The following is a 24,804-nucleotide window of genomic DNA, read 5'->3' on the forward strand; positions in this document are numbered from 1 at the left end:
CTGCAAAGTCCACAGCAGAGGACTCAGGCTGCTCTGTGTGTCAGGCATTTTCTCCCTGCAGAGCCCTGCCTGGGGACAGTGGCACTAGAGCCCAGTGGGGCTGTCCCCAGCTCTCTGCGTGGCCACCTTGCCCCATGCAAGGCCAGCAGACCCCACATCCTGCAGACCATTTCTTCTAAACCGGCATTTTCTGCACATTGGATCTGTTTCCTTCTCCTTTCTCCTTCCAGAGAAGTCGTGCAGACATGAAATAATCTCCAAAGAAACCTATTTCCATCTTTCTTCCCCTCTGAGATTGCCTCATCCCCCAAGCCACAGCCAGGTCCCCTCCTGTGCTCCCACCCAGCATCATCCTCTGTGGGTTTCCAGCAGGACCTCACCAATTCCTCACACACAGCTGCATCTGCCTTCCCAGGGAGCAGATCCCTGCATGGAAGCTGGGCTGATGTCCAGCAGTGCTCCCTGGGATCTGTGCCACCTGCCCCTCCTCCCTGGCACCTGGGATGACTCTCCTGGGGCTGTGTAGGATCTGTCCCATCTCCCTGCAGGAATGCCCTGTCTGTGCACTGATGGCCACAAGCCTCCATCCCCCTGACTCTCATTTCTATCCCAGTGCTGGTGTGGAAGGCAGAGGCAACACATGGGCTCAGCCTTGTGTTGAGACCCAGACCCTCCTCAGACACCCCACTGCCCCTGCCCCATTTCTTCCCCTTCTCTAAAGTCTGCTGAACCCACCAAAAGCACCTCTGACACCCCCTGCTCTGGGGTCCCTTCTGGATTGGTCCCGTATGGCTTCTTCTGCCTGATATCCCATTCCATTCCATTCCATTCCATTCCATTCCATTCCATTCCATTCCATCCCATCCCATCGTGCTTTCCTGCCTGGCCCAGTGCTCTCTGTGTCCCCAAGGTGTCTGGGAGCTCCGTTTGGATGGAATTCCATCACTGGCCTTTGGCACTGGGCAAAGCAATTGAGCCCACCGAGACTTGTCCCTGCTCAGGGACTGTGGGCTGTGTCCCCTTTAGAAACAGACAGACAAGCACTGCACTTGATGTTCTGCCTGCATGAGAAGATGGTTTGTATTTACTTTCAATTCCACCAAAGTCTCCTGGAAGCTCCCTTGCCACGTCATGGCTCTGCCACACAATGCACAACTGCTCCTTGAAACTTTCCACCCAGCGCTGGATGTGTCCCAAAAATAAACGACAGAAACCCCCTTCACCCTGATTTCTTAGCACACGTTTGGAATTTTTGGAAATGCAGCTTGAGTGGGCGGGCAGGCAGGCAGAGGATAAATAACGGTGTGGAGAGAGCCCCAGGCACAGGCAGCGAGCAGGGCAGCACAGAGCACGGAGGAAGAGCCACCCCACAGCCACCATGCTCCCTGCAAGGACTGTCCTGCTGCTCAGCCTGCTCCTCACCTTCTCCCTGCACCATGCCACAGGTAAGGAACCTCAGGGAGCACTGCTGCAGCTCAGGGCTCTGAGCCCCCACTGGGGACATCCCTTTGGGCAGGGAATGCCGGGGGGAGTGGGAATGGTGCTGCTCAAAGGAGTAACCCCCTGGGCAGGGCAGGGCAGCACATCCCGGGATGCAGGGAGGGATGGAGAAGGTGCTGGGTGGTCCAGCAAAGCCAGACCTGGGGAGAGGCTGCAGGAGCTTGGAGGAGGCTCTGGCACTTGTTCCCCAGGTCTCGGCTGGATGGGAAAGGGGTTGGAGGGAGGGAGAACATGCAGCTGTTTGGAGCCTTCCAAAACACCCTGTAAGTTGTGCCCCTGCCTTGGAAAGCCCCTAAACCTCATCCCCAGACTGAGCACCCCGACCTTACCGTGTGCTCTGGGGGCTGCAGCAATTGGGGCTGGGAGGTGGCAGGTCCCAGGCTGTCCCCTGCCCCACCTCTGTCCATGTCCCAGTCCTGTGCTTGCTGTGTGAAGGGTGACAAACCCCTGTCACAGGATGCTGTGGGAGCTGCTGAGATGCCCCAGAGCCTCCATGCTGCGCTCCAAACCCCGTGGTGCCATTGTCTGGCTCACAATTCACAACATCCCTCCTTCCCTCCACAGTCCACTTTGCACCCGTGGAATGCTGCTTCAAATATGCACAGAAACGCATCCGACACCCTCAGACCTACTACGAGACATCCAAAGACTGCCCCAAGCCTGCAGTTGTGTGAGTATCCCAGCGTTTGCTTCCTATCCCAGATCTTTGGCTCCCCCATCCCATCCTGCCCCACAGACAGCTCAGTCCCAGCCGGGGGGGGGGCTGTGGTAGGAAAGCAAAATGGGGTTTAGTGTTTTCTGCTAATGCTAGTGATCTGGGAAGACTCAAACACTCACCATCAGTCCAGGGAGGGCACAGGCTGCTGGAGATGGCTCCAAGCCTCAATCCAGGATGGGGCTGCAAAAAGGGAGGGGAGAAATAGTGCACAGGAAGGGAATGGCTCATGGTTCATGTTTTCACTCTTTTTCCTCACTTTCTCATTGCAGGATTGTGGCTGCCAGTGGTGATGAGATTTGTGCTGACCCCAAGAAGGACTGGGTGGCTAAAACCATACAACGGCTTCAAAAGAAAACAGTAACTCCATCCACCATCTGACTTGCCCATCCAGTCCTGTCTCTCGAGGGAGCCAAAGGTGCTGGCAGCTCCTCTCCAGTGGGTGCTGTAGCCGTGGGCACTGTCACTGCAGGAGGAGCCATTACTGCAACCCAGCAGGATGAGTTGTCACAGTGACATGGACCAGCCAGCCACCGAGCTCCTGCTGTCACTGCCCTGCCAAGATGTGCCTGTGGAGCAAAATATTTATAATAAAGACTCATTGCTACAAGTTGCTGTTTGAACTTCTCCTGATTCTCCAGACCAAGCAACAGATCCTAACAAACCCAGGGCATGCTACAAGCAAAAAAAAGCCTGTGCCACCAAGCTTGTATTTCTCCAGCAGCAAACTGTGCCTGGTCACAGTTGCTTCACTGGGAATGTGATAGCAGAGCCAGGCCTTGACCCACAGGTGAGGTTACCCTCACCTTAGGCAAAGCTGCACATCCTCAGGGCGTGCTCACAGCCCCATGGGCTTTGCAGGTGCTCCAGAATTAAGGGGAGGGTCTGGGAGAAGACACTGATCTACCAAACCCTTAACACCTTGACAGCTTCCAAATGTGCTGGTGGCCACTGTGAAATATCTGAGGGAGATAAGAAACAATGTCCACAGTGCCAGGAGGGTGAGGATACAACCTTCAGGTGGACAGAGGTGTCCTGGCTGCCTGCCCCTCCGCAGGGCTGGGGAAGGGTGGGGGAAGTGTGGGATCCCAGATCCTAAAGCCAGGCTGCTGGCCCATCTTCTCATGGGAAAGGTGCAAACATACAAGGGAAAACCTCAGAAAGGCGAAAGCAAGGAATGTGGCAAATGATCCTCAGCCTAAAGCTTCATCAGTGTTTTGTGCTCATGCCTAGGAAACACTTCAGGGCTGTATTTTCTAGCTGAATGGCACAGGAAAAACATCCCTAATGATATTTTTGCCTATGAACTGTAAGCACCATGGGAGGAAGCAATGGTGGAAAGGGAAGCTGAAGCAGAATCAGGTATCGGGGGACAAACTCATCGGGGACTGTGCATCCCTGTCAGAGGGGACACAAGAATCCTTCCCTAGTGAGCAGACACTGACAAAGCACACGGCTCCACACTGGCTCTTGCACATGGATGTGTATTTTAATAAAAATAATTCTGTCAATATACAGCAGAATGTCGATTTCTTTACCATATTTCCAGTATATTTTCATAGGCTTTTTCTCAGTTAAAATCCACCCCCCCGAGCCCCTTTTTTGAAGTTTTCATGCGAAGCATCAGATAACTTAATTCACAAATACTAAGCGTAGACTGAACCAATGTGCACAGTTCGTGTAATGTCCACGTAGCCAATGTTGTACCCAAGAGCTGAAACTCCCTCCTGAAGGCGATGAGAAGCCTGCAGTGGCACAGGGAGCTGTGCCCAGCGGCGGCCGCTCCTCCAGGGCTGCCAGGAAACCTGCGGACACCTCGCACCCCAAGCTCCAGCTGAGCATTTCATACCTGAGTTTTGAGCAACCAGCAGGAGAGAAGAGTTCACTGCGTGCTGGGCAGGTCCTGGGGCTTGCACTGCTGAGTGTGAGAGCTTCAGGGGCTGCAGCCTCCTCCTGCCTCCCCGGCTGCACAGGCGGGACTGACACACACGATCCCAATCCAACGCCGGTGCAGTCCTTGGTCTGGAAGTCACCATACATGTGGTTTTGAAATTTTCTTTAAAATCTGGATAATCCCCAGAGCTGCTGCTGCTTCTCCTTTCTCCAAGTCTAAGCCTGTGAGAAGCCCAGCATACAAAACTCCTTGTGTGCTCCCTTCTGGAGGAAGGATGCAGCTAAAGTTCTCCCGAGCAAAAACGTCCAAGCACAGGCCTGGACTCAAGTGGAGTGACCAGAGAGAAGGTGTCTGCCTGGCCATGGGACTTTCAGCAAGCAGCAGAGGTTTGCATGGCCTCCAGGAATGTTTCAGTGGTGACATGAGTGTAAATTCCACATGGGACTTGGGAGTTTGCTGTGAGCAGGAGAGTTAAGCTTCCCTCCTGAAAATAAAAGAGCTGGCAGGATGTGTGATCCTCAAGCCTGGATGATGCCCTGGCTTGCCAGGCACTGCTCCAGCTCAAGCTGCAGGCTCTGAGCTCTGGTCTGAGATGTGGGGAGAGGGACAGACGTGTCAGGTACACTCCTCCATCACCTGCCACCTCTTGTTACAGGGAAGAATGGTAAAGAGCAGATAGTGCTGTCTATGGAAAAGGCCTCCAGGCTCTCAACTCCTCCCTTTTCCTCCCAAATCTGCTGTAGCTCCCCTCACACAGCCCCAGCAACACTTCCTCCAGCTCTCTGCCCCTACACAGCAGATGGGACAAGGCTCAGCCAGCTCTGGCTCTGACCAAGAACTGCTGGATTGCAGCTCCCTCCATCACTCATCCCACTGGGGCAGACGGGTCCCAGCAGCACCCATCATGTCCCCTGGCATGTCCTCACCAAGTCCTTCTGCAGAAACACCTTGTACAGCTGGAGACCCAACACTTGCTCTCTACAAGAGATCTGCTCTCTCCCTGCCCCACCACTGAGGCTGCTCTCACACCAGCAGGGCTGGAAGGAAAATGCTCCTTCTGCAAAGGGGAATCCTGGGTGGACCAGGGCCCCTTTTTTCTTCTCCCAGGCTGTGACCAGCTCAACGGGGCCTCACTGCACCCAGGACTGGAGCACCAGGGACCTCTCTCTCCACCTGCTGCCACAGCACAGCTCAAGTCTGCACTGCTTCTTTATGGGAAGTTCCTGATCCCATGTAGTGCACCACACAGCTTCATGGCACTGACACACTGCCCTACAGCCTCACTGCCACAGGTCACCTTGTCTATCAACCCCACGACAGCAGAACTCTGAAATGTGTCTGAGCAACACGTGGTAGGTATTAGCACAGACAGGTACCAAAGCACAGCTGCAATCCAGCCTGCTTTGCTCGGCTGAAGGAGGAGATGGTTCATCATCCCTGATACCCAAGGTGGAAAATGATACATTCAATCCCCAGAACTAGTTACAGCAGCTCTGATTGCTCCAGTTTTTCAAGGCAGCCTCAAGAACAAAGCTATTTAAAGAATGGTAAAGATGCCTTAATAAAACGTGAAAAACAAGGACACAGCTTGAGGACAGATTGAGATGTTACTGTGAAAAACGAGAAGGAAGGATATGGGAAGATCCCAGATATGGGTAACCATGAGGAATGATATTCCCAGAGGGGCTCATTCTCCATGCCAGCCACAGCTGCACCTCCCAGTGCCCAAAGCCAGTGGGCAGCAGCACACCAGGATGTTGAAATAGAAACAGGTTTGTATCACCCATCTTTCAGCACACACCTTTCACACATCCCAAGGCAACAAGCTCCAGCTTTGCTTCACATGGGGCTGAGGGAGAGCATCCACTGGACAAGCTCCCCTAAAGGGCTGGATGCTGTGTATTGACCAGTCCTTCACTGGGAATCCCTCCCTGTTCTGCTGGCCCCACACAAGAAGAGCTGAAGTGCTGAGGCCAGCCCAGCTGCAGGCTGACAGGATGCTGTGTGGTGGCAAAAAGGGACTGTCACATGTGGACCTGCCCCTTCATGCCAGCAGGGAAGAAGGAGTCAGGAAGGGCAGCTGGAGTGGCCACAGCTATACTTGACAGACATGAGCCACAGAGCTGGCCCTGGCCTTGGAGCAGCTCCCACAGCACCCAGCACTGCAGATACCACTGTGCTCATGGAGTTGGGAGAATACTGGGATTGTGAGAGAGAGAAGCAAGAAAGGGTTGCTGGTAGCAGTAAAAAGCTTTCCCAAAACCAGCTGGCTCTGAGAGCACACTCAAGGATGCACAGGAAATAGACTTGCTCACAGGAGAGCCTGACTGAGAGGTCTCTCAACCCTGTAAGTTTCGAAATAGCTTTGATAAATACTTGCTAGGGTAGGCTCATGGAGCAGCAAAAAGAATCATCTGGAACAAGATGGTTCCAAGAGGAACAAGAGGAACAAGATTTGGCTCCCCTGGTACAGGAGAGATATCCACAAACTGGAATCCACCCAGCAGAGCCACTAAGATGGTCACAGGCTGGAGTACTAGGTGTATGGGGGGGATACCCCTCCAAGAAACACTTATCCCAGCTACTCCAGTGCATCTCACTCCAAAGTTCTCCCAGTGTATTCTTGATGCTCTCACTCTCAGCTTGTGGGGGCACCATGAACCTTGTCCATGGGGAGAGAAGCCTGGTGATGTAATTCAGCTAATTCAACCCCTGAAGGACACTTTAACCAAGGCTCCAGGTCTGGAGTTCCCAAAATGCTCCTCTCAAAAGGCCACTTAACAGGCAGGGCATTGGACTCAAACCCAAAGGCCAGGATGTGCAGGCCTGAAATCAGGTTCCACCAGGTCCCTGTGAAATGTTTTCCTTCTGCAAGGCCTTTGCTGCAGTGCCAAGTGTCAGGAAGGAGGGTGGGGTGTCCAGAGCACAGAGCTGGAGGTTATTTGCTGCTCTCTAGATCACAGCTCTTTGATGGTGCCTCTGGACAGATCAGGGGACAGCTGAGACCCTGTGAGTGTGCAGCTACAGCAGAGCTGGTTCAGTTGTCCCAGCAGTGGCATTTCCCAGGTCCTGGGAAGGACAGGCAGCTGGAGAGCCTCTCCTGGCACTGGGGAATGCTGCTCGTGCAGGGTCCAGCTGAGCTCTGCAACACCTTCTCCCAGCATGTGAAGCCAGCCCAGCAGAGAACCCATGAGTCAACCACACAGGATGGAAGTCCTACATCCAGTGCCATCAGCTGAGTCCTTGTCCCCTCACCAGAAATGGGAAACCAGCAGATTCTCCTACAGGCTCCACTGTCATTTACATGGTTTCACTGAAAGGACTCTTGGGAGCAGTGACTAAGTTACTTGAGGCACTTGGAATAACAAAACTCAAATTGTTTTTATAAAACTAACTTCTGAATTGCCATGCAGCCTCTGGTTAGGTGTACAGCCATATTCAGTGTTACAGACCCCATTTCACTTTAGCTCTATTTTAAAAAACTGCTGCAATAATCCAAATTTCAGCTAACATGAACCATCAAAAGCCACCAGGGAGATACAAAGGCAAGAGGCTTTGAAATACAACCTGAGAAAACCACATCAGAAATCCCATCTAGGAATCAAGGGTAGGTTGAGGCTGACATCCCACCACACACCACACACTTATCTTCCCCATCCTGAGTCATGGCCACATTAGTCAGAATCTGAGTACAAGAAGCAGAAACCACTGGTGAAATTACCAGAACACTTGAAGTAAATAAAAAAAACAAACAAAGTAACTTCCACCACACATTTCTTGGCACCAAAATAACTAGATATCTAGGAACATTTCTTGGGTTTTTTTTGTAGTGAAACCAAAATAAAAAAGGCATGCTGGAACAGTCAGCAAAGCTTTGCTGAGAGATCAAATGGGGCATTAATATGACACATGATGAAGAGACTTGGCTTAAAGAAACCACAAAGAGAAGGAACCAAAAAAAATCTCAGAAAGAGATAAAGATGGTGCTGCTACAAAGACGAGAGAGAGGTCTGAGTGCAGCCAGACTGCTGCAAAATGGTGACCAACAGCAGAAGAAGCTGCCAAACAGGAAAGGAAAAGCAGGGTCCTGGATTATTTCAGCCTCAGTACCCAGAATCAGCCCAGCTGTGTGCTGTCAGCCTGGCTCTAAGGAATGGAAAGCCTGCAGGAGAATCCCAGCAGGCAGAGTTCACATGCTGCCTTGGCACATCTGGGACCAGAGGCTTTGGGAAGGAAACCTGCCCATGGAGTTATCTCTGCACTTGCAGCAAGGCAAGGACAGCAGGCTGGGCTGGGATCCGACAGCACAGTTGAAAATCAACAGATGAGCTTCAGGCACATGAGCTGTTCCCCAGAGCTGGAAGAGAAGCCCCAGACTGGCAAGTTCAATTCTGCTTGGTGCAGCTCTGCCTCTGTCTCCCTGGAAGAAAGGCTGTGGTAGAGCTCCCTCTGCTTTTAGCAGTGGTACAGTGATCTGATAAAATCATCTTCAGCCCTAAACCTCCTGCTCTCTTAGACCACCACAGCTCTAGCACTGCCCCTACACACTGCACACCTTCACCAAAAGGCAGGGATAATGTTCCCAACCACCTCCAGCACCATCTGCACATTCACTGGCACAGTGTGCCCTGGCACCTGCCCCCTGCTCTGCCTTGATTTCAGCTACAAATCCAGCCTGCAAACTCAGAAAATCCTTAAAGCTTTGGGCTGCTGCTACTTTCCTTCTCAGTGGCACACAAACTCTCTTAGTGCTTGAAGCCCTGGCACAGGCTAACCTCCATTTTAAGGACAAACCTCAACAAAACCTCTTCGTCATTCACTGACCCTCCAAAACAAAAAATTCGTGAACAGCAGTAAAATTCATGTTTGGTTTGAGCTCCCTTGGGTCCTCCCCAGAGCTACTGACCTACAATTAATTTGGTGCAGAATTCCAACTCCTCCCATGCAGCCAGGCTGAACCTGTCATCTCCTAAGGGTACAGCAGAGGATGTAAAGCACACAGTGCTGCCAGGCAGCCTGGCCAGGTAACAGAACATGCTCAAAAACACTCACAGGTGGTCTGAATGCTTGGTAGCACTCAGGTCCCTGGGCCTGGCACATAGCATGGACAAATTAGTCCATTTTACTCAGAGGTTACTCACCCACAGATCCTTGTTGGTCTCTTTTGGGCCTGAAACTTTGATAATTATCTTAATAAGTCCTAAAGAAACACTGCTGCTCCCTTCTGAATGGCTCAGGCCTGACAGAGCTGGTACTGACCCCAACCTGACCTCAGCTTGTCCCACCTGCAAGGACAAGCACAGCTCAGCCCAGGTTTCTCCAGACACTTCCAAAATTTAGAAGTGCTCACTTAGATCAGTGTTACAGGGATGGGAGAGGGCAGGAAATACTGTTATTACTGAGTTAGTGGCAGAGCCCTCCTCCATGGAGAAAAAGGAGGATTTGTTATTTAATTAAAAATTGTCAGCCCACCAGGGCATCACCCACGGATGTTTCTGGCCAACTCACATGACCTGGTTCTACCCATACAGTGGCAGATGACTTCATATTCATCAGTCCTGTCCCCCCAGCTGTTCAGAGAGCTGGATTTAACTCTTTCTCAGGGCTGTGAGATGCTTCTACAGCACAATCACCAATGCAGGCAATGTCAATCTTCTACTCTTCCCACTCACAAAGCCAGGATTGAGAGCCTTGGGCTCTGAAGAGAGGCACCATGAAGAACGAGGCTCCTCCAATTCCCATCATTGGTGTGTGACAGGACCTACCTCACCCGGCCTCCTGAGGGGTGGTATGGTGTGTGTGGCTGGCACCGAGTCTGTGGGCAATAAATACATCAGTGACTTTGTGGAGGTGGAAGAGACCTTTTTAATAAACATGATTCAAATAAAATAAAAAAAAATCCCTCTGAACTGCCACTGTGAGAAGAGTTCGGATTACTAGCACGGATGATGCTGTATGTGCACGATGGAGGGAGAAGGGAAGAAAAGAACAAGCTGTAACCAACTTGATGAGCTTCCTCAGTAAATCAGCATAAACCAGCTCAGCAAAACTCTCCAGATAAAATACTGGTGGAACCATGAGAAACAACTCAAAATCAAAACAAAAGAGAAAAATCCCTACATCAGAAGGCTACATTAGAATAACCAGCGAAATACTGAGTGCCGCTGGAGCCGCAGCAAAGGCAGGGAGATGGGTCAGATCTGCCAGTTCTTCCTGGGGGCAGGAACAGCCACACAGTGAGGGACTCACTCAGTCCTTGCACGGGCAGTGTGTGTGTGCTACGGGGGTGTCGGTGGCAGGGAGCTCAGGCTATCCAACGAGGTGGTGGTGCAGAGTGGCAGCAGCAGAGGGTGAAGGGCAGCACTCCACGACGGCAGCTCCGTCCCGCTCGGGTGTCAGTGCAAATAATCGTCTACTCTGGCAAAGGAGCAGGAGCCCAGCCCCACGCGAGCCATGAGCCGCAGACACTCCGAGGCCTGGCCCAGGGCCAGCATCAGCGGGGGCTGCTTTGGCAGGTTCTGAGATTCTGTGGGGGCAAACAAAGAGCTGTTCAGAAGGGATGTTCAGGCTGCTGCTGGCTCACCTGTGCTCAGGCCTCTCTCTGTCCCAAACCCAGATCCCTGGCAGAAGGTGCTGGCTCTGGAAGGAAGCTGCTCCCAAATACTGCCAGCTCTGTGCTACACCCCACCACCCATGACACATCCCACAGCTCAGCAGAGCTTTTGAGAGAATGCTGCTGTGCTGGACAGAGCAACAAAAAGGCAACAAAGCTACTGCTGATGCTGTTGCCAGAAAACCCTTAAAACGTGAGATATCAAAGCATGGAGGGATAAAAAAAGGCAGGAGAATCTGGTCCCAGGTGGGAGGCAGCCTCTCCATTTCTCCCACTTGTGCAAGGCTGCCCAGCAGCCCAAGCCCTGGATGAACTCACTCCCTCATCACCACGTCTCTACAGTGGCATGATTTCTGAGGGAGCCCTCAGCTCAGCTAGACAAGGTGTCTGGTTACCTGTGTGATGAAGCATGTCCAGACATCACATCTCCCTGGTGCCTGCCCTCAGCAACTTGTCCATGCTCCTCAAGCACTGGACAAACAGCTGCTGTCAGGGGAAGGGACTGTCCTTCCCAAAACATGCTCAGGCAGAACACGAGCCCTCATGGGTGTGTCCATCAAGTTGTTCCTTTCCCCAGAAGGCAAGGTCTAAAACTCCTTCTGGAACATTCAGTGTGAGATGCACGGACCCTATAGGAAATCTGCCTGGGCACAGTGAGACAGACTGTGCATTCTCTCCTAAAAAACAGGATGATACCAGGGCTGAACTCTGCTAATCCATACAAATGTGGTAAAGTCCACAAAATTATTCAGGCGGGTTCAGAGCATGAAGGGAGAAGGGTGGGAAATCTATCAAAGAGATCTTGGTTTCTTCAGTAAGCAGGAGAGGAAAATCCTGAGGCACATCCTTGGGAGCAGCATTGAGGAAGATGCAAGGAAGGGAGTCAAAATGGGAATGTATCAGGGGATCTGTTCTCTGCAGAATTCCCTCCTACCCTCCTTCCTGTATTACTGCCCTGACAGTCCCCAGCAACAGAAAGAAAGACAAAAGCTAAACACAACTATTTCTGAACTTTCCCTAACACTCACAGGCTTGCCTGCCACAGGACAGCCCTTGGGAGCAGGTGAAACACTCCCACAGGAACCAGATCTTACCCAAAATAGCACTATTGAGAGCAGCACACACAGGTTCCCTCTGGATTGGGTCCAGCTGTTGGCCGACAGGGCAGTTCCAAGGGTCTGAGTAAGCTAACAAGCTAAAGGCATCCTGAGAGAGAACAGAAAGGCACAGTGAGACCAGGCAGGGCTGCAAACACACAGGAAAAGCACCAAGTCCAGCTGGGGCACCTCCTGCAATCACCACAGTGACAGGTGCCTACCTCCTGAAAAGAAATGGCCCTTTTCTTCTTGGCAGCAAGGGACTACAGTGGCCCATCAAGATAGAAGGTTAAAGAGGGTGTCCCCTCCACCTGGCAGGGAAGCCAGCACAGGAAGGCAGGTAGAGTGTCACCTGCAGAGAAGAAGAGCATGCACTTGCTCCAGGAAGCTAGGCAGGAGCTGTATTTCTTCTCTCTTGTGCTGAGAATTGGGTGTGGATGTTCTGCATTCGTGTTTTGATCTCTGATCCCCACGCAGGACCCTTCTTGCTCAGCAGGTGCAGAAGTGGGGGCTACCCAGGTGTCTACAAGGGAACCCACAACCCCAGACCTGACCCAGAGAACTGCTGCAATGCAGCACGAGGCCCAGGCTTACCTGAAGCATCTTTTTGTGCATGGTGTTCTTCCCATACTCTCTGCAAAGTTGCTCGCTCAGGATCTGCAGCTCCCGTCCAAACTGGATCATTCTCTCTGTGGCAGCGTGGTTCCCTCCACAGAGCTGCCTCTGGGGGCAGCTGTCTTCTAAGGAGAAGCAGCGGAGAAGGAACAATCATCTTGCATTCCCCACCAGTGCCCACTGTGTGTCAGGATATCCACAGACTCCCTTCTGGAACAGGAAGCTGCTTCCTGTCCTAAGTTTATCCCAGTGGAAGCTTTCTGTGATCCCTGCCCTACAACAGCCAGTAGTGAGTTTGTTATAGTGCCCATAGATACAGGGAAGATTTGAGCTCTGTTTATTGCCTGAGGACTACCTAGAAATCCTGATAAAATCCTGGGAGCTTGCAACTCCAATCTGTCACCCTTTCATGTGTGTAACACAATAAATATAACCCAGAAACCTCTGGTCTAACAAATCCTAGACTCAGAAAACTTTCAGTCAGAGATACCCACACACCAGCTTCCCAGTAGTAGTGGCCACAAGAGCCATTAAATATATATCCAATTATAACTGGATCCATCAGTTTCAGTCTCAGCTCCCCAGCAGGCATTTCTGACAGGTCTGCTCTGAGCTCAGTTTCATGATCAGCATGGAACAAACCTTTGACTCCTATTGCTTTCCCTGCTCCAAAATATGACCAGTCTGTAAGTCTATGAAAAGCCAGTCCTAGTTTGAGTTTCAGGACAGATTAATTTTCCCCATGAAGCAGGCACTTCATACACTGGGTGGGGAAAGCAGCCCAAAGCACATGCTTTTTCCCCACAATCCAATCACAGTTTTAACTCCTGACACCAGCTCCTATTTCCCCTTACCCCTCCAGCCTCTGAGGACCTACCCATGCTGGACTCATCTGTCTGCAGGATCTCTTCGTGTTTGTAGGTGCCATTCATTATCCTGGTGGATGAATTTTCCAGCACTCCGTTGGGGTAATGCTCAGCCTCCATTTCCATCTCGCTGTCACTGAGGTGAAGGGAGGGAAGAAAGGTCAGATGTCTAAATTCAGGGAAGAAATGAAGAGCTTATGTGCCAAACAGTGCCCAGCAATGGCCAGCACACCAGAAAAGGTGCCAGTTCGACTACAGGGAGCCAGATGGCCCAAGTTAGTGCAGCAAAAATTGTTGCAGGCTTCTGAAGACAATTTATGAAACAAAGTTCTGCTCCCTGAATGCCTGTCATAATTCCAGGTGCAGAATATTTTGCATTTTCCCTTCAGGAAGTGCTGATCCTTGAGATAGTGAACAGTCAGGTAACAGATAACACACTCAAAGACTGCACAGGAGGGAGAACTTGGCTATGATACATCCTCACTCCTTGCAAACAGTGCACTACTGAACACTTAAATGTCCAAGACAGCAGGCTGACTGATACTGCTGATTAACTATGATTAACTGAAAATACGAGAAGATCTTATTGGAACTTAGGCTCTACATTTAAAAAAAAAAAATAATGACAAATCCAGTATCATTAAATGATTCTGGTAAATTGAGTCTGAACAAGTGTTTCTCACTCAGTTACAGGCTAGGTGGCCCTCCAGAGGTCACAACTGAGCCTGCGAACTGCCCTGCAAGCCGTGCTCAGCACTGCACTTGAAGAATGAGTGCCAGCTGCAATTAGCAAGAGATTATTTTAATCACAATGACACCCTCTGCTCCACTGAGGCCTCAAACAGCCCTGCAACAGCAGTGTGGAGAGTGAGCCCAAAGGAAGCTCAGTTTTCACCACAGCTCACTCTGCTCCACACTCCAGAAAAGGCAGCAGTGGCTGCACTGAACTGCTGCCACCACCTGTGGCTTCTTGCACAAGGGAGACTCAGCCTGACCTGCTGTCACAGCATGGAACAAATTACTGCTGGCTCAGAGGCACACCTGGAACGAACAGGGCAACAGCCCAAGGAAATTACACAAGAGGGCAATACAGCAAGCCAGTATTGGCCTGAGCTGCTGCCTCACCCAGTACAGGGCAGGAAGGCTGCTCAGCAGGAACAAGTGCCTGGCTGAGGCAGCAGAAACACCACCAGGCTGACTGGGAAAGCTTCTGGGCAAACAGATGCCCTTCTGGCTCCTTAGAGAGCAGAGTGAGACGTTTCCCACCTCCCACTCCCCCTCAGGTGTCTCCAGAGGAAAAACAATACCTGGTTTCTTGATTACTCGTACTACTGTGCTGCTGAGATTTGGTAGAATCTGTAGAATTGGACTCAGAGTAGTTCACAGATGAAGGGGAAGAGGAGGAGGAAGATGAAGATGATGAACTCAGTGCTGGGTATTTACTGTGACTCTGTTTGCTTTTTGTGGACATGACTCCATTGCTACAGGTTGGACTATCTGCTCCTGAAAGCCAAGAAGAAAGAAAAATGAGACCAGACTGACAATGTCACTGTTGTGAAGCCAACGATTTAGCAAGACAGCAGGCCCCAAAGAAAGAAAGCAAAATAAGACTGCAGATCTTAAATTATGTTTCATCATTCTTAAATTCAATGGGGTTTAGGGAAGACACAAATTAATATGAAAGGAACCCCACTGCTCACCAGCAACATCTGAGCTCCATGAAGTTCTAAAAATGGGCTGTAAATTAGAGACTGAAAACACACAGAAATATTTCACAAGTACAGAAATTACTGTTGAAAGCAGAACTGCCCAGGCTTTCCACAACCTATCTACAGTTAGGGATGTTCGTGATTCACAGAACACTCAGCAAATAACAGCAACCCTCTTAATGAGCACAAGCTAACCTTCCTTGTTCAGGAGAGCAGAAACCACTGAGAGTCAGGCTTGAAATTTCACCTGCTCCTCCACAAAAGCTGCAGAACACACTGACACAAGACACAAATGTTTATTCATTACCACAAGTTTTACATGGACTCAGAATTGACAGTGACTAAAATATTTTGGAAGAACCTCATTACGGGCTTGTTGTCTTCATACATTCTTCCCTTGGCAGCCAATAATGATCACAGGACCTTGGCTAAATGATGTGACCTGGCATACCTGCTCTCCAGAAGTGATGGTGATATATCCAAATTGATCAGCTGATCCCACAATTGTGTTCATAGCAGGAGATACATTTTTATTTTCTATCACAGCAACACAAAGATTCAAATGGGTTGTTTTGTGTGTTTTTAAAACAAAGACAGAATAACCTCTTCACAACAGTTCTGCTTCATCTCTGAAATATGCTCTGATGAAATTACCACTCTTTTGAAAGAACAAGGTCTGACAGAGAACTGTGGAAGGTGATGTCCATGTGTAGAGATAAATATATATAAATGCTGCCTTGCACTGCAGTTACAGATGTAAACATGGGTATTACCAAGAGCTTTTATGGACTGATGGGATCATTCTGCCTATCTAGTCAATGAAACACCCCCAGAGCTTCTCACAACACAGCAGAGGAAAACAAAGATACTAGCTTGGAAAGGTGAGTGACAGCTTGGAAGTATTCAAGTAATTGTGTTTTCCTTAAATATTTGCCTGTCCACAGTTTGTCACATGCAGCAGTGGGAATACCAACCCAAAACACACTCAGATGGCTGTGAGCAGTGGTTTTCCCTGTGTGGGTGAGCACAGAAGCTGACACAATTTATTTTGTCTTTCCAGGTATTGTCTGTCTGCAATTTTGATGATCCCATGTGACATGGAAATCCCCCATGGGCAACGAAGTCTTTTTTTTTGATTTGATTCAAATTCTTTAGAAAAGGGATAACTGTGGAGGAGTAGAGAGCATAAATTGCAGCACCTCCTTGCCTGAGCTCAGAGTTGGGCTCCCCCAAAGAGGCAGAGCAGCATCCTACAAGGAAGAGCCCTCCCAGAGCCACCATGCTCACTGCAAGGACAGTCCTGCTGCTCGTGGTGCTCCTCAGCCTCTCCCCATGCTCCAGAACAGGTAAAACATCTCCTGGGCCACTGCTGCCGCTTGGGACTCGGGGTTGTCCCATCGGGATGGTTAGGAAGGAAACCCCAGTGTGGAGCAGGGATGGTGCTGCTGGCAGGAGGAGCAACTCCTGGCCAGGGCAGAGCAGCACACCCTGGGGTGCAGGGGAGGATGGAGACTGCTCCTGCTGCAGGCTGGGTGATAACCTGGAGCATCCTTCTGCCCTGGCCAGGGAGGAGGAGAGCACCTGGGGCTCCTCATGGCAGCATTTGCAGAGCTTGGGGGGTGTTGTGTTCATCAGCCTTGTCCTGGGTGAAGGTTCTGCTGCCTTCCAGAGCCAGCACTCACCATCCCTCTCTGTGTTCTCCAGGCCCTTACTCTCCATCCGAGTGCTGCTTTGAATATGAGAGGTGCGCTCTCTGCCTGGTCAACCTCCTGGGCTTCTACTCAACTCCCAGGGAATGTTATTCCCCAGCAATTGTGTAAGTCCTGGCAATTTCCCTAGGCTGTGCTGTCTCCTGGGCTGCCTGGGTTCAGTTAATTTGTTCCATCTGGGGACAGGACAGGGACAGGTCTGTGTAACCTCCGTGATCTTCCAGCATTCAGAGGGGAGGATGTGACTGTCTGGGCACTTCTGCGAGGCCATCCCAGCTCCTGATGGCTCTGCACGGGCTCCAGAGGGGCTGGGCTGCAGGATGAGCTGCTTGTAGGACACCCAGAACCCAGGGCAGCACACAGGGACAAAGGGAAAGGAGAAAGAGTGCAGGGGAGGGAGGATGGTGTGGGCACAAATGGAATCACAGCTGTCATTCCTCACAAAGCTTCATCTTTACCCTTGGCAGGTTTGAGACCAAGAGAGGAGCCAAGATCTGTACAAACCCCGAGGAGAAGTGGGTGAAGAGAGCAATTACAGAGCTTCAAAAAAAGAAATGACTTGGTGCCTGGTTCAGGCTACCCAACATCCTGGTGGGAAGGAAGGTCACAGTCCCTGTAAACTCCCAGGAAGGATTGTGGATGTCCCAGCTGCTGGGAGAGGGCACTGACTCTCCAGAGCCCTGCACTGCCTCCACAGCTGGGCACCAGCTCCTGGAATGCTGCTGGCCCCGCCAGCACCTGCCTGCTGATCACAGCCACAAAATAAAGGTTACTTCATGTGGTATTGGAGAGTGGTGTCCTTTGTTCTCTCAGCCCCACAGCTGTGGGCTGGATGGTGGCTCTTCCCACTGGGTCTCACTGGGGCAGGAGGGGAGGGGGATGGATGGGACTGCAAGGGGACTCAAAAGGAGCTGGGGCCTCCTCTGAGGGTTTTTAGGTGCAAAACTAAAAACCATCAGTTCCAGCCTGTCCCATTTGCTGTCCCGTGGAGGAGCACAGCCTGCCTGCCGTGTGTGCCCAGCTGTGGTGTCTGAGCTGGGCTGCAGGGGAAGGTTTCTCTGCACAGCTCCCTGGGCAGGCAGGACAGACAGGGGATGCTGAATCACACAAGGGATTCCTGCATATACAGCCCTGGAAATTTTGCCCCTGCCAGGGGCCAAGGAGAGCTCAGCAGTGATCCCTGCCAGGGATTTGGGAGAGGGAGCAGAACTGGAAGGGCAAGAGTGAGGAAAGCTGTGAGTTAAAGACAATTTAATAAATAAAGCAAAATAAGGGATTCATTCTGTCCTTCCCATCAGTGGGCAGGTGCTCAGCCATGGGGAGCAGAGCAGGGCTCCCTCAAGTGTAACAGTGACCTGGGAAGACAAATGCTGCAACTCCGAATGTCCCCCCATTTCCTCTTTCTCCATGACAGTTCAATAAAGGGGAAAAAAAAGGAGAACCAAAGAAAAAAAAAGAAACCTACCAAAAAAAACCCCATCGGCCCAGATGATGCTCAGCCAGTCCCTGAGCAGCAGCCACCCAGAGAGCCTTGCTGCCAGCACTCACAGCTCCTGGGGAAGGGGATTTTGGCTGCAGCAGCTCCAGGGACGCTTTCACAGCAGAGGCAAAACCCACCCAGAGCTGAGGGGTGACCCTGACACACTGCAGGTCTGGAACCTGAGGTGTCACAGGCACCAAGAAGGTGGAGAACTCTGGTGCACCAGGAGAAGCTTCAGCTGCAGAAGCTTCCAAAACTGTTGCCTTTCCACTTCAGGAGTCCTCAGGCCATGGAGTCACCCTGTTGGCTTGGACTTGGTGCCCTCTCCTGACAGCTGTGCCTCGGGTACAGCACAGACCTCGGGGCAGGGCAAGTCCAGCCTGAAATCGACATTTATCATGGGCAAACAGTTCATGTTCTCTGCTAAAGTATTAAATTTTGTGATTATCCATTCAAAACCCAAAGCATTTTATGAGTCACAGAATATTTCTCACCTCTACTTTGCTTTTAAATTTTTTTTTTGTCCATGCCTATCCATTTTAATTTCTAAAGTAGGGGTTTTCCTCAGTCAGAAAATTTGTATTCAATTATTAATTATAGTGAGGTTGCAGGTGGTTTGGACACCCATAAAATCCTCTGCAGAATCTGTACCCCCTTCTCTCCACTTGCCTTTGCATTTGCCTCACCAGGAGCTGCTCACCTGGGGAAGAGGCTGTGCCTTGGTGGGGATGGCTCAGGAGGGTGCAGGGAATGCCCCAGGCACTGCAGAGGAGGCTGGAGAGCACTAAAGCCAAACCCAAAGGTGCACTGCTGGGACAGGAACACAGAGGGAAACCTCAAGAGCCTTGTGGGATCTTTCCAGGCCTTTAAACATCCAGCATGCACTGATTTGCTCTATGAAGAACAGATAGTGGAGGCATCTACTAATGCTTCTGGAGGGGAATGAATACCTAAGGGAAAAGAGGAGCAAATGTGTGCCCTCAGCCAAGCTGAAAAGGGAGCTCGGGGCTGGCACATAAGGTGTTCAGGGCCAGGAGATGCTGGTTGGAAAAAGTCATTAGCTCAGTTATCCCCTTAATTGCAGTTGTGTGCTTTTAAACAGTGCCCAGGAGCTGGTGTGACCCTGGTGGCTGCTGGCCCCAAGGGTCTGTGCTCTGGAGACATGGACAGGGAGGGCAGGAGAACCTGGGGGTGCTGCAAAGTCCACAGAAGAGGACTCAGGCTGCTCTGTGTGTCAGGCATTTTCTCCCTGCAGAGCCCTGCCTGGGGACAGTGGCACTAGAGCCCAGTGGGGCTGTCCCCAGCTCTCTGCGTGGCCACCTTGCCCCATGCAAGGCCAGCAGACCCCACATCCTGCAGACCATTTCTTCTAAACCGGCATTTTCTGCACATTGGATCTGTTTCCTTCTCCTTTCTCCTTCCAGAGAAGTCGTGCAGACATGAAATAATCTCCAAAGAAACCTATTTCCATCTTTCTTCCCCTCTGAGATTGCCTCATCCCCCAAGCCACAGCCAGGTCCCCTCCTGTGCTCCCACCCAGCATCATCCTCTGTGGGTTTCCAGCAGGACCTCACTAATTCCTCACACACAGCTGCATCTACCTTCCCAGGGAGCAGATCCCTGCATGGAAGCTGGGCTGATGTCCAGCAGTGCTCCCTGGGATCTGTGCCACCTGCCCCTCCTCCCTGGCACCTGGGATGACTCTCCTGGGGCTGTGTAGGATCTGTCCCATCTCCCTGCAGGAATGCCCTGTCTGTGCACTGATGGCCACAAGCCTCCATCCCCCTGACTCTCATTTCTATCCCAGTGCTGGTGTGGAAGGCAGAGGCAACACATGGGCTCAGCCTTGTGTTGAGACCCAGACCCTCCTCAGACACCCCACTGCCCCTGCCCCATTTCTTCCCCTTCTCTAAAGTCTGCTGAACCCACCAAAAGCACCTCTGACACCCCCTGCTCTGGGGTCCCTTCTGGATTGGTCCCGTATGGCTTCTTCTGCCTGATATCCCATTCCATTCCATTCCATTCCATTCCATTCCATTCCATTCCATTCCATTCCATTCCATTCCATTCCATCCCATCCCATCGTGCTTTCCTGCCTGGCCCAGTGCTCTCTGTGTCCCCAAGGTGTCTGGGAGCTCCGTTTGGATGGAATTCCATCACTGGCCTTTGGCACTGGGCAAAGCAATTGAGCCCACCGAGACTTGTCCCTGCTCAGGGACTGTGGGCTGTGTCCCCTTTAGAAACAGACAGACAAGCACTGCACTTGATGTTCTGCCTGCATGAGAAGATGGTTTGTATTTACTTTCAATTCCACCAAAGTCTCCTGGAAGCTCCCTTGCCACGTCATGGCTCTGCCACACAATGCACAACTGCTCCTTGAAACTTTCCACCCAGCGCTGGATGTGTCCCAAAAATAAACGACAGAAACCCCCTTCACCCTGATTTCTTAGCACACGTTTGGAATTTTTGGAAATGCAGCTTGAGTGGGCGGGCAGGCAGGCAGAGGATAAATAACGGTGTGGAGAGAGCCCCAGGCACAGGCAGCGAGCAGGGCAGCACAGAGCACGGAGGAAGAGCCACCCCACAGCCACCATGCTCCCTGCAAGGACTGTCCTGCTGCTCAGCCTGCTCCTCACCTTCTCCCTGCACCATGCCACAGGTAAGGAACCTCAGGGAGCACTGCTGCAGCTCAGGGCTCTGAGCCCCCACTGGGGACATCCCTTTGGGCAGGGAATGCCGGGGGGAGTGGGAATGGTGCTGCTCAAAGGAGTAACCCCCTGGGCAGGGCAGGGCAGCACATCCCGGGATGCAGGGAGGGATGGAGAAGGTGCTGGGTGGTCCAGCAAAGCCAGACCTGGGGAGAGGCTGCAGGAGCTTGGAGGAGGCTCTGGCACTTGTTCCCCAGGTCTCGGCTGGATGGGAAAGGGGTTGGAGGGAGGGAGAACATGCAGCTGTTTGGAGCCTTCCAAAACACCCTGTAAGTTGTGCCCCTGCCTTGGAAAGCCCCTAAACCTCATCCCCAGACTGAGCACCCCGACCTTACCGTGTGCTCTGGGGGCTGCAGCAATTGGGGCTGGGAGGTGGCAGGTCCCAGGCTGTCCCCTGCCCCACCTCTGTCCATGTCCCAGTCCTGTGCTTGCTGTGTGAAGGGTGACAAACCCCTGTCACAGGATGCTGTGGGAGCTGCTGAGATGCCCCAGAGCCTCCATGCTGCGCTCCAAACCCCGTGGTGCCATTGTCTGGCTCACAATTCACAACATCCCTCCTTCCCTCCACAGTCCACTTTGCACCCGTGGAATGCTGCTTCAAATATGCACAGAAACGCATCCGACACCCTCAGACCTACTACGAGACATCCAAAGACTGCCCCAAGCCTGCAGTTGTGTGAGTATCCCAGCGTTTGCTTCCTATCCCAGATCTTTGGCTCCCCCATCCCATCCTGCCCCACAGACAGCTCAGTCCCAGCCGGGGGGGGGGCTGTGGTAGGAAAGCAAAATGGGGTTTAGCGTTTTCTGCTAATGCTAGTGATCTGGGAAGACTCAAACACTCACCATCAGTCCAGGGAGGGCACAGGCTGCTGGAGATGGCTCCAAGCCTCAATCCAGGATGGGGCTGCAAAAAGGGAGGGGAGAAATAGTGCACAGGAAGGGAATGGCTCATGGTTCATGTTTTCACTCTTTTTCCTCACTTTCTCATTGCAGGATTGTGGCTGCCAGTGGTGATGAGATTTGTGCTGACCCCAAGAAGGACTGGGTGGCTAAAACCATACAACGGCTTCAAAAGAAAACAGTAACTCCATCCACCATCTGACTTGCCCATCCAGTCCTGTCTCTCGAGGGAGCCAAAGGTGCTGGCAGCTCCTCTCCAGTGGGTGCTGTAGCCGTGGGCACTGTCACTGCAGGAGGAGCCATTCCTGCACCCCAGCAGGATGAGGTGTCACAGTGACATGGACCAGCCAGCCACCGAGCTCCTGCTGTCACTGCCCTGCCAAGATGTGCCTGTGGAGCAAAATATTTATAATAAAGACTCATTGCTACAAGTTGCTGTTTGAACTTCTCCTGATTCTCCAGACCAAGCAACAGATCCTAACAAACCCAGGGCATGCTACAAGCAAAAAAAAGCCTGTGCCACCAAGCTTGTATTTCTCCAGCAGCAAACTGTGCCTGGTCACAGTTGCTTCACTGGGAATGTGATAGCAGAGCCAGGCCTTGACCCACAGGTGAGGTTACCCTCACCTTAGGCAAAGCTGCACATCCTCAGGGCGTGCTCACAGCCCCATGGGCTTTGCAGGTGCTCCAGAATTAAGGGGAGGGTCTGGGAGAAGACACTGATCTACCAAACCCTTAACACCTTGACAGCTTCCAAATGTGCTGGTGGCCACTGTGAAATATCTGAGGGAGATAAGAAACAATGTCCACAGTGCCAGGAGGGTGAGGATACAACCTTCAGGTGGACAGAGGTGTCCTGGCTGCCTGCCCCTCCGCAGGGCTGGGGAAGGGTGGGGGAAGTGTGGGATCCCAGATCCTAAAGCCAGGCTGCTGGCCCATCTTCTCATGGGAAAGGTGCAAACATACAAGGGAAAACCTCAGAAAGGCGAAAGCAAGGAATGTGGCAAATGATCCTCAGCCTAAAGCTTCATCAGTGTTTTGTGCTCATGCCTAGGAAACACTTCAGGGCTGTATTTTCTAGCTGAATGGCACAGGAAAAACATCCCTAATGATATTTTTGCCTATGAACTGTAAGCACCATGGGAGGAAGCAATGGTGGAAAGGGAAGCTGAAGCAGAATCAGGTATCGGGGGACAAACTCATCGGGGACTGTGCATCCCTGTCAGAGGGGACACAAGAATCCTTCCCTAGTGAGCAGACACTGACAAAGCACACGGCTCCACACTGGCTCTTGCACATGGATGTGTATTTTAATAAAAATAATTCTGTCAATATACAGCAGAATGTCGATTTCTTTACCATATTTCCAGTATATTTTCATAGGCTTTTTCTCAGTTAAAATCCACCCCCCCGAGCCCCTTTTTTGAAGTTTTCATGCGAAGCATCAGATAACTTAATTCACAAATACTAAGCGTAGACTGAACCAATGTGCACAGTTCGTGTAATGTCCACGTAGCCAATGTTGTACCCAAGAGCTGAAACTCCCTCCTGAAGGCGATGAGAAGCCTGCAGTGGCACAGGGAGCTGTGCCCAGCGGCGGCCGCTCCTCCAGGGCTGCCAGGAAACCTGCGGACACCTCGCACCCCAAGCTCCAGCTGAGCATTTCATACCTGAGTTTTGAGCAACCAGCAGGAGAGAAGAGTTCACTGCGTGCTGGGCAGGTCCTGGGGCTTGCACTGCTGAGTGTGAGAGCTTCAGGGGCTGCAGCCTCCTCCTGCCTCCCCGGCTGCACAGGCGGGACTGACACACACGATCCCAATCCAACGCCGGTGCAGTCCTTGGTCTGGAAGTCACCATACATGTGGTTTTGAAATTTTCTTTAAAATCTGGATAATCCCCAGAGCTGCTGCTGCTTCTCCTTTCTCCAAGTCTAAGCCTGTGAGAAGCCCAGCATACAAAACTCCTTGTGTGCTCCCTTCTGGAGGAAGGATGCAGCTAAAGTTCTCCCGAGCAAAAACGTCCAAGCACAGGCCTGGACTCAAGTGGAGTGACCAGAGAGAAGGTGTCTGCCTGGCCATGGGACTTTCAGCAAGCAGCAGAGGTTTGCATGGCCTCCAGGAATGTTTCAGTGGTGACATGAGTGTAAATTCCACATGGGACTTGGGAGTTTGCTGTGAGCAGGAGAGTTAAGCTTCCCTCCTGAAAATAAAAGAGCTGGCAGGATGTGTGATCCTCAAGCCTGGATGATGCCCTGGCTTGCCAGGCACTGCTCCAGCTCAAGCTGCAGGCTCTGAGCTCTGGTTTGAGATGTGGGGAGAGGGACAGACGTGTCAGGTACACTCCTCCATCACCTGCCACCTCTTGTTACAGGGAAGAATGGTAAAGAGCAGATAGTGCTGTCTATGGAAAAGGCCTCCAGGCTCTCAACTCCTCCCTTTTCCTCCCAAATCTGCTGTAGCTCCCCTCACACAGCCCCAGCAACACTTCCTCCAGCTCTCTGCCCCTACACAGCAGATGGGACAAGGCTCAGCCAGCTCTGGCTCTGACCAAGAACTGCTGGATTGCAGCTCCCTCCATCACTCATCCCACTGGGGCAGACGGGTCCCAGCAGCACCCATCATGTCCCCTGGCATGTCCTCACCAAGTCCTTCTGCAGAAACACCTTGTACAGCTGGAGACCCAACACTTGCTCTCTACAAGAGATCTGCTCTCTCCCTGCCCCACCACTGAGGCTGCTCTCACACCAGCAGGGCTGGAAGGAAAATGCTCCTTCTGCAAAGGGGAATCCTGGGTGGACCAGGGCCCCTTTTTTCTTCTCCCAGGCTGTGACCAGCTCAACGGGGCCTCACTGCACCCAGGACTGGAGCACCAGGGACCTCTCTCTCCACCTGCTGCCACAGCACAGCTCAAGTCTGCACTGCTTCTTTATGGGAAGTTCCTGATCCCATGTAGTGCACCACACAGCTTCATGGCACTGACACACTGCCCTACAGCCTCA

General features: G+C 51.8%; 5 protein-coding genes across 7 annotated transcripts in view; 3 read left to right on the top strand and 2 right to left on the bottom strand.

The window, feature by feature from the left end:
• The window catches only part of LOC148222402 (ran-binding protein 10-like), an 18,196-nt gene extending 15,715 nt beyond the window's left edge, over nucleotides 1–2,481 (bottom strand). For both annotated transcript variants that reach the window (XM_088172015.1, XM_088172014.1), the window contains exon 1: nucleotides 2,338–2,481. In XM_088172015.1, the coding sequence (XP_088028141.1) occupies nucleotides 2,338–2,446 (109 nt within the window). In that variant the 5' untranslated portion in view covers nucleotides 2,447–2,481. The remainder of the gene's footprint in view (nucleotides 1–2,337) is intronic.
• On the top strand, nucleotides 1,202–5,836 carry LOC148222403 (monocyte chemotactic protein 1B-like). Its single transcript, XM_088172021.1, has 3 exons — nucleotides 1,202–1,445; nucleotides 2,065–2,170; nucleotides 2,488–5,836. The coding sequence occupies exons 1-3, from the start codon at nucleotides 1,379–1,381 to the stop codon at nucleotides 2,594–2,596; spliced, it is 282 nt and encodes a 93-aa protein (XP_088028147.1). The 5' UTR covers nucleotides 1,202–1,378; the 3' UTR covers nucleotides 2,597–5,836.
• Nucleotides 3,684–21,873, bottom strand: LOC148222404 (ran-binding protein 10-like). Of its 2 annotated transcripts, none has more exons than XM_088172017.1 (6): nucleotides 21,750–21,873; nucleotides 14,608–14,803; nucleotides 13,312–13,436; nucleotides 12,414–12,556; nucleotides 11,817–11,928; nucleotides 3,684–10,635 (listed from the first exon to the last, which is right to left on the bottom strand). In XM_088172017.1, exons 1-6 carry the CDS (start codon nucleotides 21,856–21,858, stop codon nucleotides 10,505–10,507), a joined length of 816 nt encoding a protein of 271 aa, XP_088028143.1. In that variant the 5' UTR covers nucleotides 21,859–21,873; the 3' UTR covers nucleotides 3,684–10,504. The 2 variants fall into 2 exon arrangements, with proteins under 2 accessions (XP_088028143.1, XP_088028142.1); XM_088172016.1 differs by having other exon boundaries at nucleotides 12,414–12,559.
• Nucleotides 16,018–17,607, top strand: LOC148222405 (C-C motif chemokine 14-like). Its single transcript, XM_088172022.1, has 3 exons — nucleotides 16,018–16,355; nucleotides 16,714–16,825; nucleotides 17,186–17,607. Exons 1-3 carry the CDS (start codon nucleotides 16,289–16,291, stop codon nucleotides 17,274–17,276), a joined length of 270 nt encoding a protein of 89 aa, XP_088028148.1. The 5' UTR covers nucleotides 16,018–16,288; the 3' UTR covers nucleotides 17,277–17,607.
• LOC148222406 (monocyte chemotactic protein 1B-like) lies at nucleotides 20,616–24,296 on the top strand. Its single transcript, XM_088172020.1, has 3 exons — nucleotides 20,616–20,857; nucleotides 21,477–21,582; nucleotides 21,900–24,296. Exons 1-3 carry the CDS (start codon nucleotides 20,791–20,793, stop codon nucleotides 22,006–22,008), a joined length of 282 nt encoding a protein of 93 aa, XP_088028146.1. The 5' UTR covers nucleotides 20,616–20,790; the 3' UTR covers nucleotides 22,009–24,296.
• The last annotated feature ends 508 nt before the right edge of the window (nucleotides 24,297–24,804 follow it).

The sequence above is a fragment of the Sturnus vulgaris genome, chromosome 12 (genome assembly GCF_052056855.1).
Source record: "Sturnus vulgaris isolate bStuVul1 chromosome 12, bStuVul1.hap1, whole genome shotgun sequence".
Classification (NCBI taxonomy): Eukaryota; Metazoa; Chordata; class Aves; order Passeriformes; family Sturnidae; genus Sturnus; species Sturnus vulgaris.